Source organism: Triticum urartu, chromosome 6 (assembly GCF_003073215.2).
Source record: "Triticum urartu cultivar G1812 chromosome 6, Tu2.1, whole genome shotgun sequence".
NCBI classification, from domain to species: Eukaryota; Viridiplantae; Streptophyta; class Magnoliopsida; order Poales; family Poaceae; genus Triticum; species Triticum urartu.
Window position 1 is genome coordinate 51,812,143 of NC_053027.1, and position 22,981 is coordinate 51,835,123.

At 45.0% G+C, this 22,981-nt stretch overlaps 1 protein-coding gene across 1 annotated transcript; it reads right to left on the reverse strand.

Annotated features, from left to right (window-relative positions):
- Positions 1–1,056: 1,056 nt before the first annotated feature.
- LOC125513262 (probable sodium/metabolite cotransporter BASS3, chloroplastic) lies at positions 1,057–4,092 on the reverse strand. Its single transcript, XM_048678335.1, has 5 exons — positions 3,581–4,092; positions 3,376–3,471; positions 2,975–3,281; positions 2,637–2,884; positions 1,057–1,774 (listed from the first exon to the last, which is right to left on the reverse strand). Exons 1-5 carry the CDS (start codon positions 3,955–3,957, stop codon positions 1,537–1,539), a joined length of 1,266 nt encoding a protein of 421 aa, XP_048534292.1. The 5' UTR covers positions 3,958–4,092; the 3' UTR covers positions 1,057–1,536.
- Positions 4,093–22,981: the final 18,889 nt, after the last annotated feature.

Below are 22,981 nucleotides of genomic sequence, written 5' to 3' on the forward strand. Positions count from 1 at the left end.
CCTCGCCTTCACTCCTTTGCTATCAACAAGTAGATCACCATTTTAGAATTATATCAATCAGAGGACTTAGCAAGTCTCTTCCATCTACCTCTGTCTGAGGAGGCTTATGAACAGTTCCAGGAACTTGAGATACTGCTTCAACATCTAATTATCACCACAGAGGCTGATCGGTGGCAATTACCTAAGGGCTCAAATCACTACAATGTTTCTAAACTCTATAGATTACTTGTCGCTGCACTTGAGGTTTTGCCAGTGGTCAAATGGATTTGGAAAACATGCTGCCAGCTAAAGCACAAGATCTTCTATTGGCTCCTCACAAATGATAGGTTAAACACACTCGCTCTCTCCTTCAAAGAAAACAGTTCTCTATTCAGGATTACACTTGTGTGTTGTGTAGCATGCAGGTTATGGAAACCAGAGATCATCTATTCTTCCATTGCCTCTTTGCACAACTATGTTGGTCATAACTTTGCCCATTTTACTAAACTGGATGGATGGCTTCATTTTACTAAACTTCTTTCATATGGAAAGTCTTTTCCAACGAAACTATGTTGACAGTACCCAGGCCCAGGATAATTTGACTTACTTATCGTCGACATTGCTTTCAGTGCCCACGCGGGCTTACATTCAGCGACAAATCGAAACAATGGACCTCTGTGGCCAGTTTAAAACGACAGTGAAATAGACAGGAGAAGATATGCACATCAAACGGCTGATGTAAAATCTTATTTTTCTTCTCTCCTTTCTTTGTCAACATTTGTAGGTGCCTAGTTGGGAGCTATGGCCGTGGCATCCCCAAACCGTTACGTCCACAGCTCATGCGAGGACCATTCGATAGTGACAGATAAACTACAGGACAATTGAAGTCCTCATGTCTCACTTCGTCACTTGTTTGTTACAGAAATATCAACCAATGGCGACAACAGATATTTTCAGAACACAAAAGAAAAGCCTGTTTTCATCATTCCTTTCCCACAAATGTATACTAAACTCTATTTTGTCCAACTAGAACCGCTGAATTCGAAGTTCACTTTGCAAAGCAATGAGCACATCTGCGACATAGAATGTGATTTTGATGGGTTATTAGAGCAAGAAACAAGCACTTCAGAAGGGTACAGACATCCATGGGGTTCATCCTGGGAAGAATGCGTCGATGATATTGGCATTGCACATGCATATGCTTAGTGGTGTACATAGGAACCGTCAACGTGTCTACTATCTAGTATCTACAAAAAAATGGCCAAGGGAGCACCACTAATGGAGCCTACTGCACATGGTATGATAAGTGGTAAATGGCTAGCATCTCATTATCCTTCCATCGTATGCAGCCATGCAAGTGGTTTCTGTGGCGAGGTTATCCTCAGCCGCTGCTCATCTTGCACAATCTGCGGTTTGTAGTTCTGCCTTTTGTAGCTACTATGGCATGCCTGATTGCTGGATGAGCCGCAGGACACCCCTGTAACTGCATCCCCAAAGGGCAGCTGAGTTTCTGAAACCGGGAGCCCTTGAAAGAATTTCAATGCTAAATCCAGCCTCTCATGATCTCGCATCAGCGGAAGCTTGTGGAAAGAATCTCAAAGGAAGGTCCCTTATTCGCATACCACTTCCCCAGTACGATGCAAGAGTCAAACCAAATATTGCCATGACAACAACAGAACATGCTGCAGGAACTGCCTGACTAATTCCAAGAAACTGGGTAGCAAGAAGCCCAGCTAGGGTGGAGCTCTGCATTCCAGTACACACTGATATAGTCCTACAAACTGGTTCTTCTTGCCTACACATAAGGGCAGAAAGAAAGTTAGCCAAACAGCATCAAGGAACTTCAGAAGTATAGTTTTATGCCAAAAATAGATTGCTGACTCAAAACGTAATGTAACAGAAGCCAGTAATGAGGATGTGATACTATTTGACCTTTCCAGACACAGGATGAAGGTACCAAATGCTGCAAATAACAGGCCATATATCACAATCGTAACCACATTGAATTAAGTTCCAGTTTTGGAAATTAATGGCCATGACAAATGTGAACAGGAAAAATGATCACCTTTTCTAATAGGTTAGATTAAAGGAATAATTCAGGTAAAATATACAAATATGGGACCACAAGACTTGTCACTGGCATATAAACATAATATGAAATATGATATGTCTAACACATTTCGCCATTTTAAGCAAGAATTTCAACATATGTTTTCAAAAGGAAACTACTTGACTGAAGCTCAAAGTGACTAACACAAAAAGTAAATGACAGAATTTACTTATTTAGTGAAATCGGTCAAGATTTCCCTAGAGGCAGATTATCATTTCCTCTTAGATGATAAATAGGAGGCGCAGACATAACAGAAAGCAGCATCACAGAAAAAGATTAAATCGTGCTTTAGCAAGATCGTGGGCAAAAAATCAGTTATGCAGGAAGAGCATTAGAAATGAATAAAAGTGTAATCATGGCCAGTGGCGGAGCTTGCCAAAAAAAGCTGGGCGGGCTGAATGGGCCAGGCTGCAAGGAATTACTACTAGCTGGCATTCTACAACCCATGGGCTAGCTATATTGTGAGAAAAAGCTGCAGAGCTGGGCGGGCCATGGCCCATTTGGCCTTGCCTAAGCTCCGCCAGTGATCATGGCATTTAATGATTACCTCAACTGAGGCAACTTGGAAACCCAGTAACCCACAACAAAGGCCGCAATGTGGAAAGTCACTATGGGGAGAAGTAACATGAATCCCTGTGATGAGAGGAGCATGGTCCTATTTATAGCAAGAGGGCTCCCAATACAGAGTGATGTGCACACCATAGCAACAAATGGCATCACTGGTTGTATGACATTAACCACTGGTTTTGCATAGGTATTCAGAAGGAGACCTAGTGTCACAGGCAGAAGAACCACCTGGGGAAAAAAAATCGGAAATCAGTGTAAAATAAAGAAAGACATTGCTAATTAGCAAGAAACCACCTGGAACTGGAACAATTTCATTACCTGGAGAATCGATTTCGCCATTGCAATTCCATTAACCGGAACCACTGAACCAATCAACAAACCAGTGAGAATAGGTGTCACAATCACCGAAGATATGGTGGAGTAGGTTGTGAGCAGAATACTCAACGCAACATCTCCTTTCCCCAGGAAGCTAGCATAGCTCGAAAGCTGCGCACCCGAGACACAGCATGTAAGCATGAAACCCGCGAAGAAGGCTGATGGCATCCGGAACACCCTTGCGATTAGCACCCCCAGCAGCGGCTTCAGCATGTACTGGGCCATGTACCCAATCGACAGCGGCACAGGCCTGGATTTGGGAACAAAACACACGACCAGACAAAGAATGGTTTCACATTTGCTCTATGATCTTGGGTGAAGCAGTAGAAGAGTGAAAAATATACCTCTTGAAGGCCAGAGCGAAGTCGTCGAAGGATAGTTTGATGCCAATGGAGAGCATAATGCCCCCAAGTGCAGGTGCGTACAGCTCCTTGGACACCCTTAAAAAGGACTTACAATAATCAAATCAATCAATGACCATGTGCTGCTAGCTGTGCAAAATTCCAAGCAAAGAATCTTCTTGAAGCGTCCAGTGGATGCTTGGCTCACCAGGAGAAGGTGGCAGGGTTGCCGAGGGCGGCGACGGCCGTGGCGACGACGACGAGCGGGAGCAGCGCGGAGACCGCCTCCGAGGGGTCCACGGCCCCCTCCGCGTCCGACGGGGAGGCATCGGCCTCGGCGCTGAAGGAGAGCAGCCAGGCGCTCCCCTCGCGGCGCGGCCAGCCGACGCGGCCGAGCGACGGCGCGGAGCAGAAGGTGGTGGGCGCCGCCGCCCGCCGCCGCCGGAGGAGGGACGCTGGGGAGGCGCACGGCTGCGGCGGGGAAGAGATGAAGCGCAGGGGGCGGAGAGGACGGTGCGAGTTGGCGTGGGCCAGTGCGTAGCGAGAGGGGAGGGAGGAGGAGGCGGCCACCACGGCGACGGACATGGCGACGGCGAGAGGCGGTGTGAACCGGATTGGGTGGTCGTGGAGGAGGGGCGTGGGCACCTCGAGAAGATAGAATGGAGGAGGTGCCCGTGTATGTTTGGGCGCGCTCGACCGGACCAGGTGTGCGCTCCCCGATTTGGCACCTGTCTTTCCAAGGTGGGTTTTTTTTTCTAGGGGTTTCCTTTTTTTTAGGGGTTCTAGGGGTTTCCAAGGTGGTGCCTAAACCTTCCCTCAAAAAAAAAGGTGGTGCCTAAACCTGATCATACCATAGACTAGGCCCAGTTCCCGGCCAAGCCGGGCCGGGCTTCACAAAGCCCAAGACAATCCCAGGCTTGAGCCCGAACCGAAGCCTGAAAATGTGTCTCCTCATGCCTAAGCTTGGCCTGAATGCAAGCCCGAAAGCCTGGCATGAATGTTGTTTTTCTGTTAGTGCACGTGTAAGCCTGGTCTGAAACCCGAAAACCCTACCAAAAACTTGAAACAAGGTAACCCGAACTTGGCCCAAATATTCTTTTCGGCTGCAAAACGAAGCGACGGCCTCATGAGGTCCTGGTTTTTCGAGTTGGGCAGCTGATACGTCTCCGTCGTATCTATAATTTTTGATTGTTCCATGCCAATATTATACAACTTTCATATACTTTTAACAACTTTTTATACCATTTTTGGGGACTAACATATTAATTCAGTGCCCAGTGCCACTTCCTGTTTGTTGCATGTTTTTCGTTTCACAGTAAATCCATATTAAACGGAGTCCAAACGGGATAAAAACTAACGGAGTTTTTTTTGGAATATATGTGATTTTTTGGAAGAAAAATCAACGTGAGACGATGCCCGAAGGGGGCACGAGGCAGGGGCGAGCCCCGGGGGGTCAGGCGCGTCCTGGGCCCTCGTGGTCATCCCGTAAGGCGGTTGATACCCTTCTTTCGCCGCAAGAAAGCTAATATCCAGATAGAGATCGCGTTAAAATTTCAGCCCAATCGGAGTTACGGATCTCCGGAAATATAAGAAACGGTGAAAGGGCAGAATCTGAGAACGCAGAAACAGGGAGAGACAAAGAGACAAATCCAATCTTGGAGGGCTCTCGCCCCTCCCATGCCATGGAGGCCATGGACCAGAGGGGAAACCCTTCTCCCATCTAGGGAGAAGGTCAAGGAAGAAGAAGAAGAAGGGGGGGGCTGTAACGCCCTCGATGCGGCTATATCTCCCACGTGTCGAAGCACGACTTAGAGGCATAACCGCATTGAAAGCAATGTCGCAAGTGAGGTAATCTTCACAAACAATTCATGTAATACAATAAGGGAAAAGATACATAGTTGGCTTACAATCGCCACTTCACACAATTACATGAATAAAGCATTACATCACCCAAATACAATCAAGGTCCGACTACGGAACCAAAATAAAAGAAGAACCCCAAATGCGACAGGGTCCTCGATCGACCCCAACTGGGCTCCACTACTGATCAACTAGAACGAAACAACACAAAGGACAAGATCTTCATCGAGCTCCTCCTTGAGCTTGGTTGTGTCATCTACTCGGTAACATCGGCACCTGCAAGCTGGTTTTGGAAGTATCTATGAGCCACAGGGACTCAACAATCTCGCACCCTCGTGATCAAGACTATTTAAGCTTATAGGTAAGGTAAAGGTATGAGGTGGAGCTGCAGCAAGCGACTAGCATATATGGTGGCTAACATACGCAAATGAGAGCGAGAAGAGAAGGCAAAGCACGTTCAAGAAATCTATGATCAAGAAGTGATCCTAGAACAACCTACGTCAAGCATAACTCCAACACCGTGTTCACTTCCCTGACTCCGCCGAGAAGAGACCATCACGGTTACACACGCGGTTGATGTATTTTAATTAAGGTCAACTTCAGGTTTTCTACAACCGGACGTTAACAAATTCCCATCTGCCCATAACCGCGGGCACGGCTTTCGGAAGTTCAAATCCCTGGAGGGGTGTCCCAACTTAGCCCATGACAAGCTCTCACGGTCAACGAAGGAATAGACCTTCTCCCAAGACATTCCGATCAGACTCGGTATCCCGGTTCTACAAGACACTTCGACAAGTTAAAACTAAACCAGCAACACCGCCCGAATGTGCCGACAAATCCCGATAGGAGCTGCACATATCTCGTTCTCAGGGCACACTCAAATGAGACATCCTACGAGTAAAACCAAACCTCAAGTTGCCCCGAGGTGGCCCCGCAGTCTGCTCGGTCGGACCAACACTCAGAGGAGCACTGGCCCGGGGGAGTTAAAATAATGATGACCCTTGGGCGCGCGACCCCCAAGGGAAAAGAAAAGGCTAGGTGGCGAATGGTAAAACCAATGTTGGGCATTGCTGGAAGAGTTTTATTCAAGGCGAACTGTCAAGGGGTTCCCATTATTACCCAACCGCGTAAGGAACGCAAAATCCAGGAACATAACACCGATATGACGGAAACTAGGGCGGCAAGAGTGGAACAAAACACCAAGCATAAGGCCGAGCCTTCCACCCTTTACCAAGTATATAGATGCATTAATTAAATAAGATATATTGTGATATCCCAACAAGTAAACATGTTCCAACAAGGAACAACATCTCCATGTTCCAACAAGGAACAAACTTCAATCTTCACCTGCAACTAACAATGCTATAAGAGGGGCTGAGCAAAGCGGTAACATAGCCAAACAACGGTTTGCTAGGACAAGGTGGGTTAGAGGCTTGGTTCAACAATATAGGAGGGATGATAAGCAAGTGGTAGGTATCGCAGCATAGGCATAGCAAAAGAGCGAGCATCTAGCAAGCAAAGATAGAAGTGATTTCGAGGGTATGGTCATCTTGCCTGAGATCCCGCAAGGAAGAAGAACAAGTCCATGAAGAAGACAAACGGACGTAGTCGAACGGTTCCTCACAAACGACGTTAACGGAACCAACCCGAAGAAGCAACACCGGAAAGAAGCAAACAACATAGTAAAAAACCACCACATAGACATGGCATGATGCGCAAACAAGTATGATGCATGTCCGGTTTAATGAAGCATGGCATGGCGAAATGCACAAACAATCCTACAAATTAAGTGGAGTTCAACATGCAACTCCGTTGCATATTGACGAAACACCACATGCAAGTTATTTAGTTCGATCTCGTTTATGTACCCAACAATATTAAATGTTGTTAAACATGGCAAGAGGGGAAGCATGATGAAACTATCTAATCTAGGCAAGTTTAAATGAGGCTGGAACAACAAAACAACAAGTCCGGAAACTCCTCATGTGCATAATTTAGGTTTGGTACTGTTCTGCCCTAAACATTATTTTAGAGTTGTTAAACATGCAAGATGAGTGCACCATGATAATCTAGGCATTTTTCCACCCCATTTACATATAAAGTTTATTATATTTGGAGCTACGGTTATTTAGTTATGAATTAAATCATTTTAGCATGGCATAGGAGTAAATTAATGCAAACAACAGTTTAAGCATTTTTAACATGGATGAAAGTTGCATATTATTAAACTAGATGAAATTCTAAGCATATTTCATATATAAAGTTTTTCCATATGATGCACAGTTGAGAAGTTATTAAATGCATGAAGCACAAGGGGTTTTCTGTAAAACAGGCAAACTCTCGATAAATAGACAAATCGCAGAACGGAAAAAAAATGTGACATGGGCCGAATCTGGCTGGCCCAACCGCACAGAGGGGCTGGAGGAGCTGCTCACTCATGGGCTAAGGCCCGGTTCGGTGGTGAGGCGGGCAGGCTTGGAGCTGGGCCAAGCAAGAGGCCGCGGTTGGGCTGGATCGGGCGAAGGGGAGGCGGCCCGCGCGAGGGGGATCTCGTCCCCGACTTCCCGCCGAGGCCGAGGCGAGCCATGGTGGCGGCGGCAGGGACCGGTGGTGGCCTGAGGCGGCGGGGCGAGGCGGTACCGGCAGGAATGGACAGATCCGGGACTGGGGAAGCCGGATCCGGTGTCGGAGGTGGCCGGCGGCGCTCGGGGAGGCTCCAGATGTGACGAACGATGCCCTGGAGAGAGAGAGAGACTGGGTGAGGACAAGCGGGAGACGCAGGGAAGGAAGAGGGAGGCGCGGGGCAGTGGCGCTCATTTGCGGGGCGGTGGCGGCCTGAACGAGGTCCGGCGACGAGCGATGAAGTCCGGCGAGGAGGCAAAGTGTGGGACGAGGCGACGAACTCCAGGTGGCGGGGACGAGCAGGAAGGAGCTCGGGGCAGGGGCGCCTGCGGAGCTGTGTGCGCACGGCGGTGGCTCGGGCCCGGTGCGGTGCGAGGCGGGCTGTGGATGGGCCTCGCAGGCCTGGCACGGTGGATCAGAGGCAGGGAGGCGACGTGGCAGCGTAGGAGTGGTGGAGGCCGGTGGCTTCGGTGGTGCTAGCCAGTGGAGATGCGCCAAGTGGCGGAGGGGGGTTCGGCCGGCACGGAAATGGAGGTGGTCGGCGGCACTGATGATTAGGGGCGCGGAATTGGAGGTGGAGGGGAAGGAATGACCAGATTTGGAAGGAGGGGTTTCCTTATATAGGCAGGGTTAGGGTTTGAGGGGTTAGGAGAGGTTTTCGGAGCCTCCGATCGCGATCCGACGGCTCCGGACGCGAGGAGGGGTAGGTTGGAGCTTGTGGGCTGTGCAGAAGGCCTTAGACTGAGACAAGAGAAGGGAGAGACCCGGCGTCTGTTTCCGAAAACCAAAAACGTCCGACGTTAGACCGACTATAATGTCGCTATAGTTATCCGTTGGGCTATCAAACAAACTCCGAATGCGATGAAACTTGGCAGGCGGCCTACCTACAACATAACAACACCGCATGCCAAGTTTCAACCCATTCCGAGAACATTTTTCCGGCCACTTATAAAATAATATTTCAGACATGCCGCGGGCGCGTGCAAGTGTGTCTGGGCTCAGAACGGACAACGGACGGAACGAGGAGAAACCCGGACGGATGCAGGTTTTGAAAACATGATGATGCAATGCATATGATGACATGATGAAATGCAACACGCAAGCAAAAGACATGGCAACAACAGCGAATAACTGGACGACACCTGGCGCAACGGTCTCGGGGCGTCACAACACTCCACCACTACGAGAGGATCTTGTCCCGAGATCTAGAATGGCACCGGAGGGAAAAACGTAAGAGAAAGAGAAGAGGTAAAACTAAGTTGCTTCTTTGACAAACGAGTGAGACCAAAGAACCTTGAAAAGGTTAAGCCATTTCGAGAAAAGAATACAACGAAGGTGAACAAAGTCGAAAACACTCCGTTAGAAAAAAAGGACAAAGAACATTACGAAAAAAACCTTGAGGTTGGAGGGCAAGATATATATTGAAACCACTCCGGTTAAGTCAAGATAGAGAAGGATTAAGAATGATATAATTTGGACAGCACTCCGACTGAAAATGGAAGGAATTAACAAGAACTTGACAAGATGAGAGGATACTTGATGAAAACACGACACACTGCCTTCGGAACTATTGAATGAATGGAACAAGGGGTAAGAAAGATTTCAGACGGCACCCCGGTTGAGAAGGAAGCCAAAAACTTGACAGAATGGGAAGAACTTGAGAAGAGGGAATGACACTCCGGTTAAGTGGATAAACATGACAAGAACATGATCTTTGAAAAAAACGAGATGATGGTTGAATATAGCAACAATACCATGCCTCCGGAACGAATGTAAGAATGGAATCAAAAGAACGGAGAGGAAAGCAACATCTTCTACCTCAAATGAGCTTGAAAAGCATCTTTAGGAGAAGGGTCAAACGGAGTTGTTGGAAATCCAACAACGAAAAGAATAAGCTTGATATGGTCTTATGGAATACATCTCAAAAATTATGAGGTGACAACCTGCCACTCACGGGAAGAAGAATTGGATTGGCATGAACAGGGAGACGAGAAGCTTATTTCACCGGGAGGATAAATGAAGAACTTGGATCATTGATAAACACCATAAGAGCGACAATCCTTAAAGGAAAGCTTTAGGAGAAATATAACCCAAGATAACTCCAACGAACAGTTTGATGGATTTAAAATACCTCATTCTTAACAACATGTGATTCGTGAAACATGAACTCAAATTATCAAGAATGACATAATACCACCTCCAATAATACAGAAGAAAGAATTGCACTCCGGATTACAATATGAAGAAAGCTTGAGCTTCTTAGAAAACAATCTCGATGAAAAAGTTGGAGAAGGAATTAAATCCTTGATGGACCATTATGTAGAACCTTCATGAAGAACTCCGTTAAACAAAAGAATGATCAAACGGAAAGAAAGAGAAGTTGAAAACACAAGGTGAATCCTTGTACCGATTTAGATGAAACTCCGTGGTGAAAAAATTGTAAAGGTTGGAACTCCGGGAAAAAGAGAAGATGAAACAATTGAAACCGAGAATTTGAAGGGCCTCCGGAATAAAGAATTAATCACTTGGAAGAAACAAGAATAAGAATTACATTATGCATATCCCTCACCAATTAAATTGATGGCAATCAATGGCTTTGGCATACTACTTATTCTCGTAGAAAGAATTAAGATAGATATAGAGTCAACTTGGAAAGGTCTTCAGCGAAACACCGGTAGGATTGAAACAACGAATGAATTGATATGATAACAAGGTAAGAGAAATCTTGAGCGAACCACCGTAAGAATTGAAAAAGAACGAATAAAAGATAACAAATCACCGGGAAGAATTATGAAATGAATGAAGATACTTGAGACAAACTAGATACATGAGAACGAAGAGATCGTGAATTGATTAGAGAAAACTTGAACGAAGCACCGGTAAGATTGGAGAATGATAACTGAAAGCTGAGAATGAATAAACCTGAATTGATGGACACTGGATAATCAAACCGAGAAGACTCTTGAATTGCTCCGGATAGGTGAAAAGAATTCTCACAATCAAACAATTATGAGAGGATGGCCGAGAATGGGGCAAGATATGGAGGAAAACTCTTCTTCGGTCTTCAAATGATGAGAATGGCAACAAGAAGCACCACCAAGAATTATTGAGGCACACCTGAATGAAGAATGGAAAAATTGAGCCAACGATGAAAAGAATTTGAAAGAACTTGGAGAAAGGCAATTGACTGATGATAAATCATTCTTACGTCAAACTTCGAAAAGAAGATTTGAGGATAGCTCCGGGAAAATAAGAAGAGTCAGGTAAGATCCTGGGAAAAGACCTATGGGTTAGGGCCCACTCAAAAGAAACACCATTGAAATGATTTAAGAGAGAAAGCACCGGTTGAATTAAATGACTTGAATGAGATAACAACCTCGAAAGATCTTGAATGAATGCAGAGTGGAAAACACGAATCTTCTGAGATATCTTCAGCACTCCCAAACAAATGAATAGCGAGAAGTGAATGATTATGAGGTGCACCGGCATGAGAAGGTATTAGAAAGGAGAAAAAGGTTATGATCAACAACAAAACTTGAATTGAATCCATCGGAGGAGAAAACGAGTGAAGAGTGACGAACTTGAAGCTCCGGTAGAATCTTCACGAGAATTCATCGGGTAAGAACATTGAAAGAAAAGAATGGAGAGACTTCCATTGATAACATGGATACTTGAATAAGAAATCTGGTTCCTTGAAGAAAACAAGGGAGGGAGGGTGGGAAAAACAAAGGCAACTTGGAGACGGAAGAAATGAACACCGTTGAGAAAACTGAGATTGAATCTTGCGGATGTTGAAAATGAACGGATCCACTTGAAGAGAGACACGCCGGTGAGAAGAATTGACATGACAATCTCAATAAACGAGAAGGATTAGTATTCACATAGGAATATGAGAACACCACTTAGGAAAGGTATGGAATCAACTCTTGACTTCGAAGCAACTCGAATACCACAACTCAAAACAAAAACAAAGGATTGGCTTGCAGAATAAGCCGGAACAAACATATGATAGAGATTTCGTCCGAAGTTTTCGTGGTGGGGCCTACACGGGCTCGATCGTACAACACCATCATGTACAAGGCAGTGCACATGACATACGAAGCGTCCCCGAGTCAGCATAGCCAAGGACTCTTTAAGACACAACGAGACCACTGTAAAATCGACCGTGAATAGGCGGACCACTAGACGTCAAACCCCAATTTCATATCATACATCTGTCGGAAAGATATCCTAAGGGCTACTTGAATTCCCACTTATAAACTCTCGAAACTTTCCGGTTATGCAATCAGGTGTTGGGGATACAGGGGAAGCATAATATCTCACCCAAATCTAGCAAATCCTACATCCAGCTGTATCCATCCTTCAACACATAACCAAGAAACCTTCGGAAATCGTCTACCTCAACCTTCGAAAAGCATCCGTTATACGAGTTATGGCAATACTCTCGAACTCCCGCCCCAGTACTGGGTGGCGTCGAGGTTATCTCACCAACGAACTGCATAAAAGAGATTTTTGATGTCGACGTACTAAACTCAGGTATTCCAGAACTGCAACGATAAAATTGTGACGACAACACCTCGGAGCTCAACTCCCGGGAATAGGAGGCACCAAGAACAATGTTCTCGTCACAAAACCATCGGAACGATTCCAAGATACCCACGTGATCCTAAATTTTTTTTAGTGAAATTTGAGAAGAGAAGAGTCAAAACTCTACGTCAGGATGCCTTACCAGAGCGATGAAGGGACTGAGGAGTAAAAAGAATTCCTAACTCTCCGATATATATAATCCTAAAGGACTCAAAACATTTTTCTAGACACAACTCGGCCGCTAAAATGATCAAGCAATGGGGCTCCTAAGGTCGGGGAAGGCTCTGATACCAACTTGTAACGCCCTCGATGCGGCTATATCTCCCACGTGTCGAAGCACGACTTAGAGGCATAACCACATTGAAAGCAATGTCGCAAGTGAGGTAATCTTCACAAACAACCCATGTAATACAATAAGGGAAAAGATACATAGTTGGCTTACAATCGCCACTTCACACAATTACATGAATAAAGCATTACATCACCCAAATACAATCAAGGTCCGACTACGAAACCAAAATAAAAGAAGAACCCCAAATGCGACAGGGTCCTCGATCGACCCCAACTGGGCTCCACTACTGATCAACTAGAACGAAACAACACAAAGGACAAGATCTTCATCGAGCTCCTCCTTGAGCTTGGTTGCGTCATCTGCTCGGTAACATCGGCACCTGCAAGCTAGTTTTGGAAGTATCTATGAGCCACAGGGACTCAGCAATCTCGCACCCTCGCGATCAAGACTATTTAAGCTTATAGGTAAGGTAAAGGTATGAGGTGGACCTACAGCAAGCGACTAGCATATATGGTGGCTAACATACGCAAATGAGAGCGAGAAGAGAAGGCAAAGCACGTTCGAGAAATCTATGATCAAGAAGTGATCCTAGAACAACCTACGTCAAGCATAACTCCAACACCGTGTTCACTTCCCGGACTCCGCCGAGAAGAGACCATCACGGTTACACACGCGGTTGATGTATTTTAATTAAGGTCAACTTCAGGTTTTCTACAACCGGACGTTAACAAATTCCCATCTGCCCATAACCGCGGGCACGGCTTTCGAAAGTTCAAATCCCTGCAGGGGTGTCCCAACTTAGCCCATGACAAGCTCTCACGGTCAACGAAGGAATAGACCTTCTCCCAAGACATTCCGATCAGACTCGGTATCCCGGTTCTACAAGACACTTTGATAAATTAAAACTAAACCAGCAACACCGCCCGAATGTGCCAACAAATCCCGATAGGAGCTGCACATATCTCGTTCTCAGGGCACACTCAGATGAGACATCCTACGAGTAAAACCAAACCTCAAGTTGCCCCAAGGTGGCCCCACAGTCTGCTCGGTCGGACCAACACTCAGAGGAGCACTGGCCCGGGGGGTTAAAATAATGATGACCCTTGGGCGCGCGACCCCCAAGGAAAAAGAAAAGGCTAGGTGGCGAATGGTAAAACCAATGTTGGGCATTGCTGGAAGAGTTTTATTCAACGCAAACTGTCAAGGGGTTCCCATTATTACCCAACCGCGTAAGGAACGCAAAATCCGGGAACATAACACCGATATGATGGAAACTAGGGCGGCAAGAGTGGAACAAAACACCAAGAATAAGGCCGAGCCTTCCACCCTTTACCAAGTATATAGATGCATTAATTAAATAAGATATATTGTGATATCCCAACAAGTAAACATGTTCCAACAAGGAACAAACTTCAATCTTCACCTGCAACTAACAATGCTATAAGAGGGGCTGAGCAAAGCGGTAACATAGCCAAACAACGGTTTGCTAGGACAAGGTGGGTTAGAGGCTTGGTTCAACAATATGGGAGGCATGATAAGCAAGTGGTAGGTATCGCAGCATAGGCATAGCAAAAGAGCGAGCATCTAGCAAGCAAAGATAGAAGTGATTTCGAGGGTATGGTCATCTTGCCTGAGATCCCGCAAGGAAGAAGAACAAGTCCATGAAGAAGACAAACGGACGTAGTCGAACGGTTCCTCACAAACGACGTTAACGGAACCAACCCGAAGAAGCAACACCGGAAAGAAGCAAACAACATAGTAAAAAACCACCACATAGACATGGCATGATGCGCAAACAAGTATGATGCATGTCCGGTTTAATGAAGCATGGCATGGCGAAATGCACAAACAATCCTACAAATTAAGTGGAGTTCAACATGCAACTCCGTTGCATATTGACGAAACACCACATGCAAGTTATTTAGTTCGATCTCGTTTATGTACCCAACAATATTAAATGTTGTTAAACATGGCAAGAGGGGAAGCATGATGAAACTATCTAATCTAGGCAAGTTTAAATGAGGCTGGAACAACAAAACAACAAGTCCGGAAACTCCTCATGTGCATAATTTAGGTTTGGTACTGTTCTGCCCTAAACATTATTTTAGAGTTGTTAAACATGCAAGATGAGTGCACCATCATAATCTAGGCATTTTTCACCCCATTTACATATAAAGTTTATTAAATTTGGAGCTACGGTTATTTAGTTATGAATTAAATCATTTTAGCATGGCATAGGAGTAAATTAATGCAAACAACAGTTTAAGCATTTTTAACATGGATGAAAGTTGCATATTATTAAACTAGATGAAATTCTAAGCATATTTCATATATAAAGTTTTTCCATATGATGCACAGTTGAGAAGTTATTAAATGCATGAAGCACAAGGGGTTTTCTGTAAAACAGGCAAACTCTCGATAAATAGACAAATCGCAGAACGGAAAAAAAATGTGACATGGGCCGAATCTGGCTGGCCCAAACCGCACAGAGGGGCTGGAGGAGCTGCTCACTCATGGGCTAAGGCCCGGTTCGGTGGTGAGGCGGGCAGGCTTGGAGCTGGGCCAAGCAAGAGGCCGCGGTTGGGCTGGAACGGGCGAAGGGGAGGCGGCCCGCGCGAGGGGGATCTCGTCCCCGACTTCCCGCCGAGGCCGAGGCGAGCCATGGTGGCGGCGGCAGGGACCGGTGGTGGCCTGAGGCGGCGGGGCGAGGCGGTACCGGCAGGAATGGACAGATCCGGGACTGGGGAAGCCGGATCCGGTGTCAGAGGTGGCCGGGCGCTCGGGGGGAGGCTCCAGATGTGACGAACGACGCCCTGGAGAGAGAGAGACTGGGTGAGGACAAGCGGGAGACGCAGGGAAGGAAGAGGGAGGCGCGGGGCAGTGGCGCTCATCTGCGGGGCGGTGGCGGCCTGAACGAGGTCCGGCGACGAGCGACGAAGTCCGGCGAGGAGGCAAAGTGCGAGACGAGGCGACGAACTCCAGGTGGCGGGGACGAGCAGGAAGGAGCTCGGGGCAGGGGCGCCTGCGGAGCTGTGTGCGCACGGCGGTGGCTCGGGCCCGGTGCGGTGCGAGGCGGGCTGTGGATGGGCCTCGCAGGCCTGGCGCGGTGGATCAGAGGCAGGGAGGCGACGTGGCAGCGTAGGAGTGGTGGAGGCCGGTGGTTTCGGTGGCGCTAGCCAGTGGAGATGCGCCAAGTGGCGGAGGGGGCTTCGGCCGGCACGGAAATGGAGGTGGTCGGCGGCGCTGATGATTAGGGGCGCGGAATTGGAGGTGGAGGGGAAGGAATGACCATATTTGGAAGGAGGGGTTTCCTTATATAGGCAGGGTTAGGGTTTGAGGGGTTAGGAGAGGTTTTCGGAGCCTCCGATCATGATCCGACGGCTCCAAACGCGAGGAGTGGTAGGTTGGAGCTTGTGGGCTGTGCAGAAGGCCTCGGACTGAGACAAGAGAAGGGAGAGACCCGGCGTCTGTTTCCGGAAACCGAAAACGTCCGATATTAGACCGACTATAATGTCGCTATAGTTATCCGTTGGGCTATCAAACGAACTCCGAATGCGATGAAACTTGGCAGGTGGCCTACCTACAACATAACAACACCGCATGCCAACTTTCAACCCATTCCGAGAATATTTTTCGGTGACTTATAAAATAATATTTCGGACATGCCGCGGGCGCGTGCAAGTGTGTCTGGGCTCAGAACGGACAACGGACGGAACGACGAGAAACCCGGACGGATGCAGGTTTTGAAAAAATGATGATGCAATGCATATGATGACATGATGAAATGCAACACGCAAGCAAAAGACATGGCAACAGCAGCGAATAACTGGACGACACCTGGCGCAACGGTCTCGGGGCGTCACAGGGGCTCTCTCCCCCTCGCTTCCGGTGGCGCCGGAACACCGCCGGGGGCCATCATCATCACCACAATCTACACCAACACCTCCGCCATCTTCACCAACATCTCCATCACCTTCCTCCCTCTATCTACAGCGGTCCACTCTCCCGCAACCCGTTGTACCCTCTATTTGAACATGGTGTTTTATACTTTATATTATTATCCAATGATGTGTTGCCATCCTATGATGTCTGAGTAGATTTTCATTGTCCTATCGGTGGTTGATGAATTGCTATGATTGATTTAATTTGCGTGTGGTTATGTTGTTGTCCTTTGGTGCCCATCATATGAGCGCACGTGTGGATCACACCATAGGGTTAGTTGTATGTTGATAGGACTATGTATTGGAGGGCAAGAGTGACAGAAGCTTCAACCTAGCATAGAAATTGATGCATACGGGATTGAAGGGGGACCAATATATCTTAATGCTATGGTTGGGTTTTACCTTAATGAACGTTAGTAGTTGCGGATGCTTGCTAATAATTCCAATCATAAGTGCATAGAATTCCAAGTCAGGGATGACATGCTAGCAGTGGCCTCTCCCACATAAAAACTTGCTATCGGTCTAGTAAAGTAGTCAATTGCTTAGGGACAATTTCGCAACTCCTACCACCACTTTTCCACACTCGCTATATTTACTTTATTGTTTCTTTATCTAAACAGCCCCTACTTCTTATTTACGTGCTCTTTATTATCTTGCAAACCTATCCAAAAACACCTACAAAGTACTTCTAGTTTCATACTTGTTCTAGGTAAAGCGAATGTTAAGCGTGCGTAGAGTTGTATCAGTGGCCCATAGAACTTGAGGGAATATTTGTTCTACCTTTAGCTCCTCGTTGGGTTCGACACTCTTACTTATCGAAAGAGGCTACAATTGATCCCCTATACTTATGGGTTATCAAGACCTTTTTCTGGCGCCGTTGCCGGGGAGCAATAGCGTGGGGTGAATATTCTCGTGTGTGCTTGTTTGCTTTATCACTAAGTAATTTTTATTTGATGTTCTAAGTTGTTTTCTATCTTTAGTTATGGGTAGGAAATGCAAAATACCAAAAAAATTAGTTGTACCTGCTACACCAATGGTTGAAGAACCACTCAAAATCTATCACACTCCTAAACCTTTTTACTTGGATCATCTTCGATCCCTTTGTGCTCGTGCTAAAACCCCATCTAGCTTAGTTGAGGGCAAATGTTTAGATGAGCATGCTTGTTATGCGCGACACTGCTTATCTCGAAAAGGGGAACTTTTACTGGATCAAATTCATCGTTTGCAGTGCTATGCTTGGAATTTATGTGAAATATATGATGTTACTTGTTGTTCTGAAAACCCTAAGAAACACCTTACCTACCAATGTGAGTTTAGCGATAATGAAACCGTATCTTCGTATGCTAAGGGTGTTTATAATTACTATGATGTTCAACAAATTGAAGAATTTTTTGCTTTTAAGGGTGCTTATGAAATTGCTTCTTTGATTGAAAAGTATGATGCTACTCTTTACAAATCTGAAAATTTTGCCATACTTAAATATTGTTATGATAATTATGCTTCTAATGCCTATGTTAAACCATATATTGAGGACTCATCCGCTCTCCAAGAAGAGACTAATATTTTGCAGGGGTCTATGGAAGAAGAAATTGATGAAACTGTGAGCTCATTGGATGAAAAAGATGAGGAGGAGAGCGAAGAACAAAAGGAGGAAGAGCAGATTGATCACCGGTGCCCACCTTCTAATGAGAGTAACTCTTTATCCCATACAATTTTTAATTTCCCTTCGTGCTTACCGAAGGATGAATGCTATGATAATTGTTATGAGCCCTTTAATTCGTTTGAAATATCCCTTTTTGATGAACTTGATGCTTGCTATGTTTGTGGCCAAGATGCCAATATGAATTATGCTTATGGAGATGAACTTGCTATAGTTCCTTATGTTAAACATGATATTGTTACTATTGCACCCACGCATGATAGTCCTATTATCTTTTTGAATTCTCCCAACTACACTACATCGGAGAAGTTTACCCTTATTAAGGATTATATTGATGGGTTGCGTTTTACTATTACACATGATGATTTTGATAGATATAATATGCATGTGCTTGCTGCTCCTACTTGCAATTATTATGAGATAGGAACTACATCCCCGCCTCTTTATGTTTCCAATATGATAAAATTGCAAGAAACTGTTTATACTATGCATTGGCCTTTACTATGTGTGCATGAATTGTCCTTTTATAACATGCCGATGCATAGGAAGAGAGATAGACTTCGTCATTGCTTGATATATGTTACTTTGTGCTCACTACTAAATTACAAATCATTTTTGATTCAAATTGGCTTTGATATACCTTGGGATCCGGGTGGATCCATTACTTGAGCACTATATGCCTAGCTTAATGGCTTTAAAGAAAGCGCTGCCAGGGAGACAACCCGGAAGTTATGTTGTGTGATTTTATAAATTTTAAAAATAAAAATAATGTGCCAAGGTTTGCCTTTAGGATTTTTACAGTGCTTGTTCGTTTGTGTGGTGCAGGACAGAAACTTTGGCTGTAGTGCGCGATTTTAAATTTTTTACTGGAACATCAAACAGTTCTAAAACTTTTTGCACTGTCTTTCTATACAAATTGTTTATTTTTACTAATTTTGGTAGAATTTTTGGAGTACCATAGGTATGGTGAATGTTCAGATTATTACAGACTGTTCTGTTTTAGACAGATTCTGTTTTTGATGCATAGTTTGCTTGTTTTGATGAAACTATGGATTTATATCAGTGGATTAAGCCATGGAAAAGTTATATTATAGTACCTATAATGCAAAAACAAAATATGAATTGGTTTTCAACAGTACTTAGAGTAGTGATTTGCTTTATTAAACTAACAGATCTTACCGAGTTTTCTGTTGAGTTTTGTGTGGATGAAGTGTTCGAAGATCGAGAAGGTCTCGATGTGAGAAGAAGGAAGAGAGGCAAGATCTCAAGCTTGGGGATGCCCGAGGCACCCCAAGTAAATATTCAAGGAGACTCAAGCATCTAAGCTTGGGGATGCCCTGGAAGGCATCCCATCTTTCTTCAACAAGTATCGGTATGTTTTCGGATTCGTTTCGTTCATGCGATATGTGCAATCTTAGAGCGTCTTTTGCATTTAGTTTTCATTTTTCTTTTATGCACCATGCTGGTATGAGATAGTCCTTGGTTGATTTATAAAATTCTCTTTGCACTTCACTTAAATCTTTTGATTATGGCTTTATAGAATGCTTCATGTGCTTCACTTATATCATTTGAAGTTTGGATTGCCTGTTCCTCTTCACATAGAAAACCGTCATTTATAGAATGCTCTTTTGCTTCACTTATATTTGTTAGAGTGTGGGCATATCTTTTGTAGAAAGAATTAAACTCTCTTGCTTCACTTATATCTATTTAGAGAGATGATAGGAATTGGTCATTCACATGGTTAGTCGTAAAATCCTATATAAAACTTGTAGATCACTAAATATGATGTGTTTGATTCCTTACAATAGTTTTGCTATATAAAGGTGGTGATATTAGAGTCGTGCTAGTTGAGTAATTGTGAAATTGAGAAATACTTGTGTTGAGGTTTGCAAGTCCCGTAGCATGCACGTATGGTGAACCGGTATGTAACGAAGTTGGAGCATGAGGTATTTATTGATTGTCCTCCTTATGAGTGGCGGTCGGGGATGAGCGATGGTCTTTTCCTACCAATCTATCTCCCTAGGGGCATGCGTAGTAGTACTTTGCTTCGAGGGCTAATAAACTTTTGCAATAAGTATGTGAGTTCTTTATGACTAATGTTGAGTCCATGGATTATACGCACTATCACCCTTCCATCATTGCTAGCCTCTTCGGTGCCGTGCATTGCCCTTTCTCACCTCGAGAGTTGGTGCAAACTTCGCCGGTGCATCCAAACCCCGTGATACGATACGCTCTATCACACATAAGCCTCCTTATATCTTCCTCAAAACAGCCACCATACCTACCTATTATGGCATTTCCATAGCCATTCCGAGATATATTGCCATGCAACTTCCATCATCATCATATACATGACTTGAGCATTTATTGTTATATTACTTTGCATGATCGTAAGATAGCTAGCATGATGTTTTCATGGCTTGTCCGTTTTTTGATGTCATTGCTATGCTAGATCATTGCACATCTCGTTACACTGCCGGAGGCATTCATATAGAGTCATATCTTTGTTCTAGTATCGAGTTCTAATATTGATTTGTAAGTAAATGAAAGTGTGATGATCATCATTATTAGAGCATTTCCGCAGTGAGGAAAGGATGATGGAGACTATGATTCCCCCACAAGTCGGGATGAGACTCCGGACCAAAAAAAAGAAAAAAAAATAGAAAGGCCAAAAAAAGGAAGGCCCAAAAAAGAAAAAAAATGAGAGAGAAAGAGAGAAGGGGCAATGTTACTATCTTTTTACCACACTTGTGCTTCAGAGTAGCACCATGTTTTTCATATAGAGAGTCTCTTGAGTTATCACTTTCATATACTAGTGGGAATTTTCATTATAGAACTTGTCTTGTATATTCCGATGATGGGCTTACTCAAATGCCCGAGGTCTTCATGAGCAAGCAAGTTGGTTGCACACCCACTTAGTTTCCAGTTTGAGTTTTGATACATTTATAGCTCTTAGTGCATCCGTTGCATGGCAATCCCTACTCCTCGCATTGACATCAATTGCTGGGCATCTCCATAGCCCGTTGATTAGCCGCGTCGATGTGAGACTTTCTTCCTTTCTGTCTTCTCCCCACAACCTCCATCATCATATTCTATTCCACCCATAGTGCTATGTCCATGGCTTGCGCTCATGTATTGTGTGAGGGTTGAAAAACCTGAAGCGCGTTAAAAAGTATGAACCAATTGCTCAGCTTGTCATCGGGGTTGTGCATGATTTGAATGCTTTGTGTGGTGAAGATGGAGCATAGCCAGACTATATGATTTTGTAGGGATGAGCTTTCTTTGGCCATGTTATTTTGATAAGACATAATTGTTTGGTTAGTATGCTTGAAGTATTATATTGTCTTAATGTCAAATGATAGACTATTGCTTTGAATTCACTCGTGTCTTAATATTCATGCCATGATTAGATATATGATCAAGATTATGCTAGGTAGCATTCCACATCAAAAATTATCTTTTTTATCATTTGCCTACTCGAGGATGAGCAGGAATTAAGCTTGGGGATGCTGATACGTCTCCGTCGTATCTATAATTTTTTATTGTTCCATGCCAATATTATACAACTTTCATATACTTTTGGCAACTTTTTATACTATTTTTGGGGACTAACATATTGATCCAGTGCCAAGTGCCAGTTCCTGTTTGTTGCATGTTTTTTGTTTCACAGTAAATCCATATCAAATGGAGTCCAAATGGGATAAAACTGACGGAGATTTTTTTTGGAATATATGTGATTTTTGGGAAGAAAAATCAACGCGAGACGATCCCCGAGGGGGCCACGAGGCAGGGGGCGCGCCCCAGGGGGGTCAGGCGCGCCCTAGGCCCTCGTGGCCACCCCGTAAGGTGGTTGATGCCCTTATTTCGCCGCAAGAAAGCTAATATCCGGATAGAGATCGTGTTAAAATTTCAGCCCAATTGGAGTTACGGATCTCCAGGAATATAAGAAACGGTGAAAGGGTAGAATCTGAGAACGCAGAAACAGAGAGAGACAGAGAGACAGATCCAATCTCGGAGGGGCTCTCGCCCCTCCCATGCCATGGAGGCCATGGACCAGAGGGGAAACCCTTCTCCCATCTAGGGAGAAGGTCAAGGAAGAAGAAGGAGGAGGGGGTGCTCTCTCCCCCTCGCTTCCGGTGGCGCCGGAACGTCGCCGGGGGCCATCATCATCACCGCAATCTACACCAACACCTCCGCCATCTTCACCAACATCTCCATCACCTTCCCCCCTCTATCTACAGCGGTCCGCTCTCCCGCAACCCGCTGTACCCTCTACTTGAACATGGTGCTTTATGCTTCATATTATTATCCAATGATGTGTTGCCATCCTATGATGTCTGAGTAGATTTTCGTTGTCCTATCGGTGGTTGATGAATTTCTATGATTGATTTAATTTGCTTGTGGTTATGTTGCTGTCCTTTGGTGCCCATCATATGAGCGCGCGCGTGGATCACGCCATAGGGTTAGTTGTATGTTGATAGGAATATGTATTGGAGGGCAAGAGTGACAGAAGCTTCAACCTAGCATAGAAATTGATGCATACGGGATTGAAGGGGGACCAATATATCTTAATACTATGGTTGGGTTTTACCTTAATGAACGTTAGTAGTTGCGGATGCTTGCTAATAGTTCCAATCATAAGTGCAT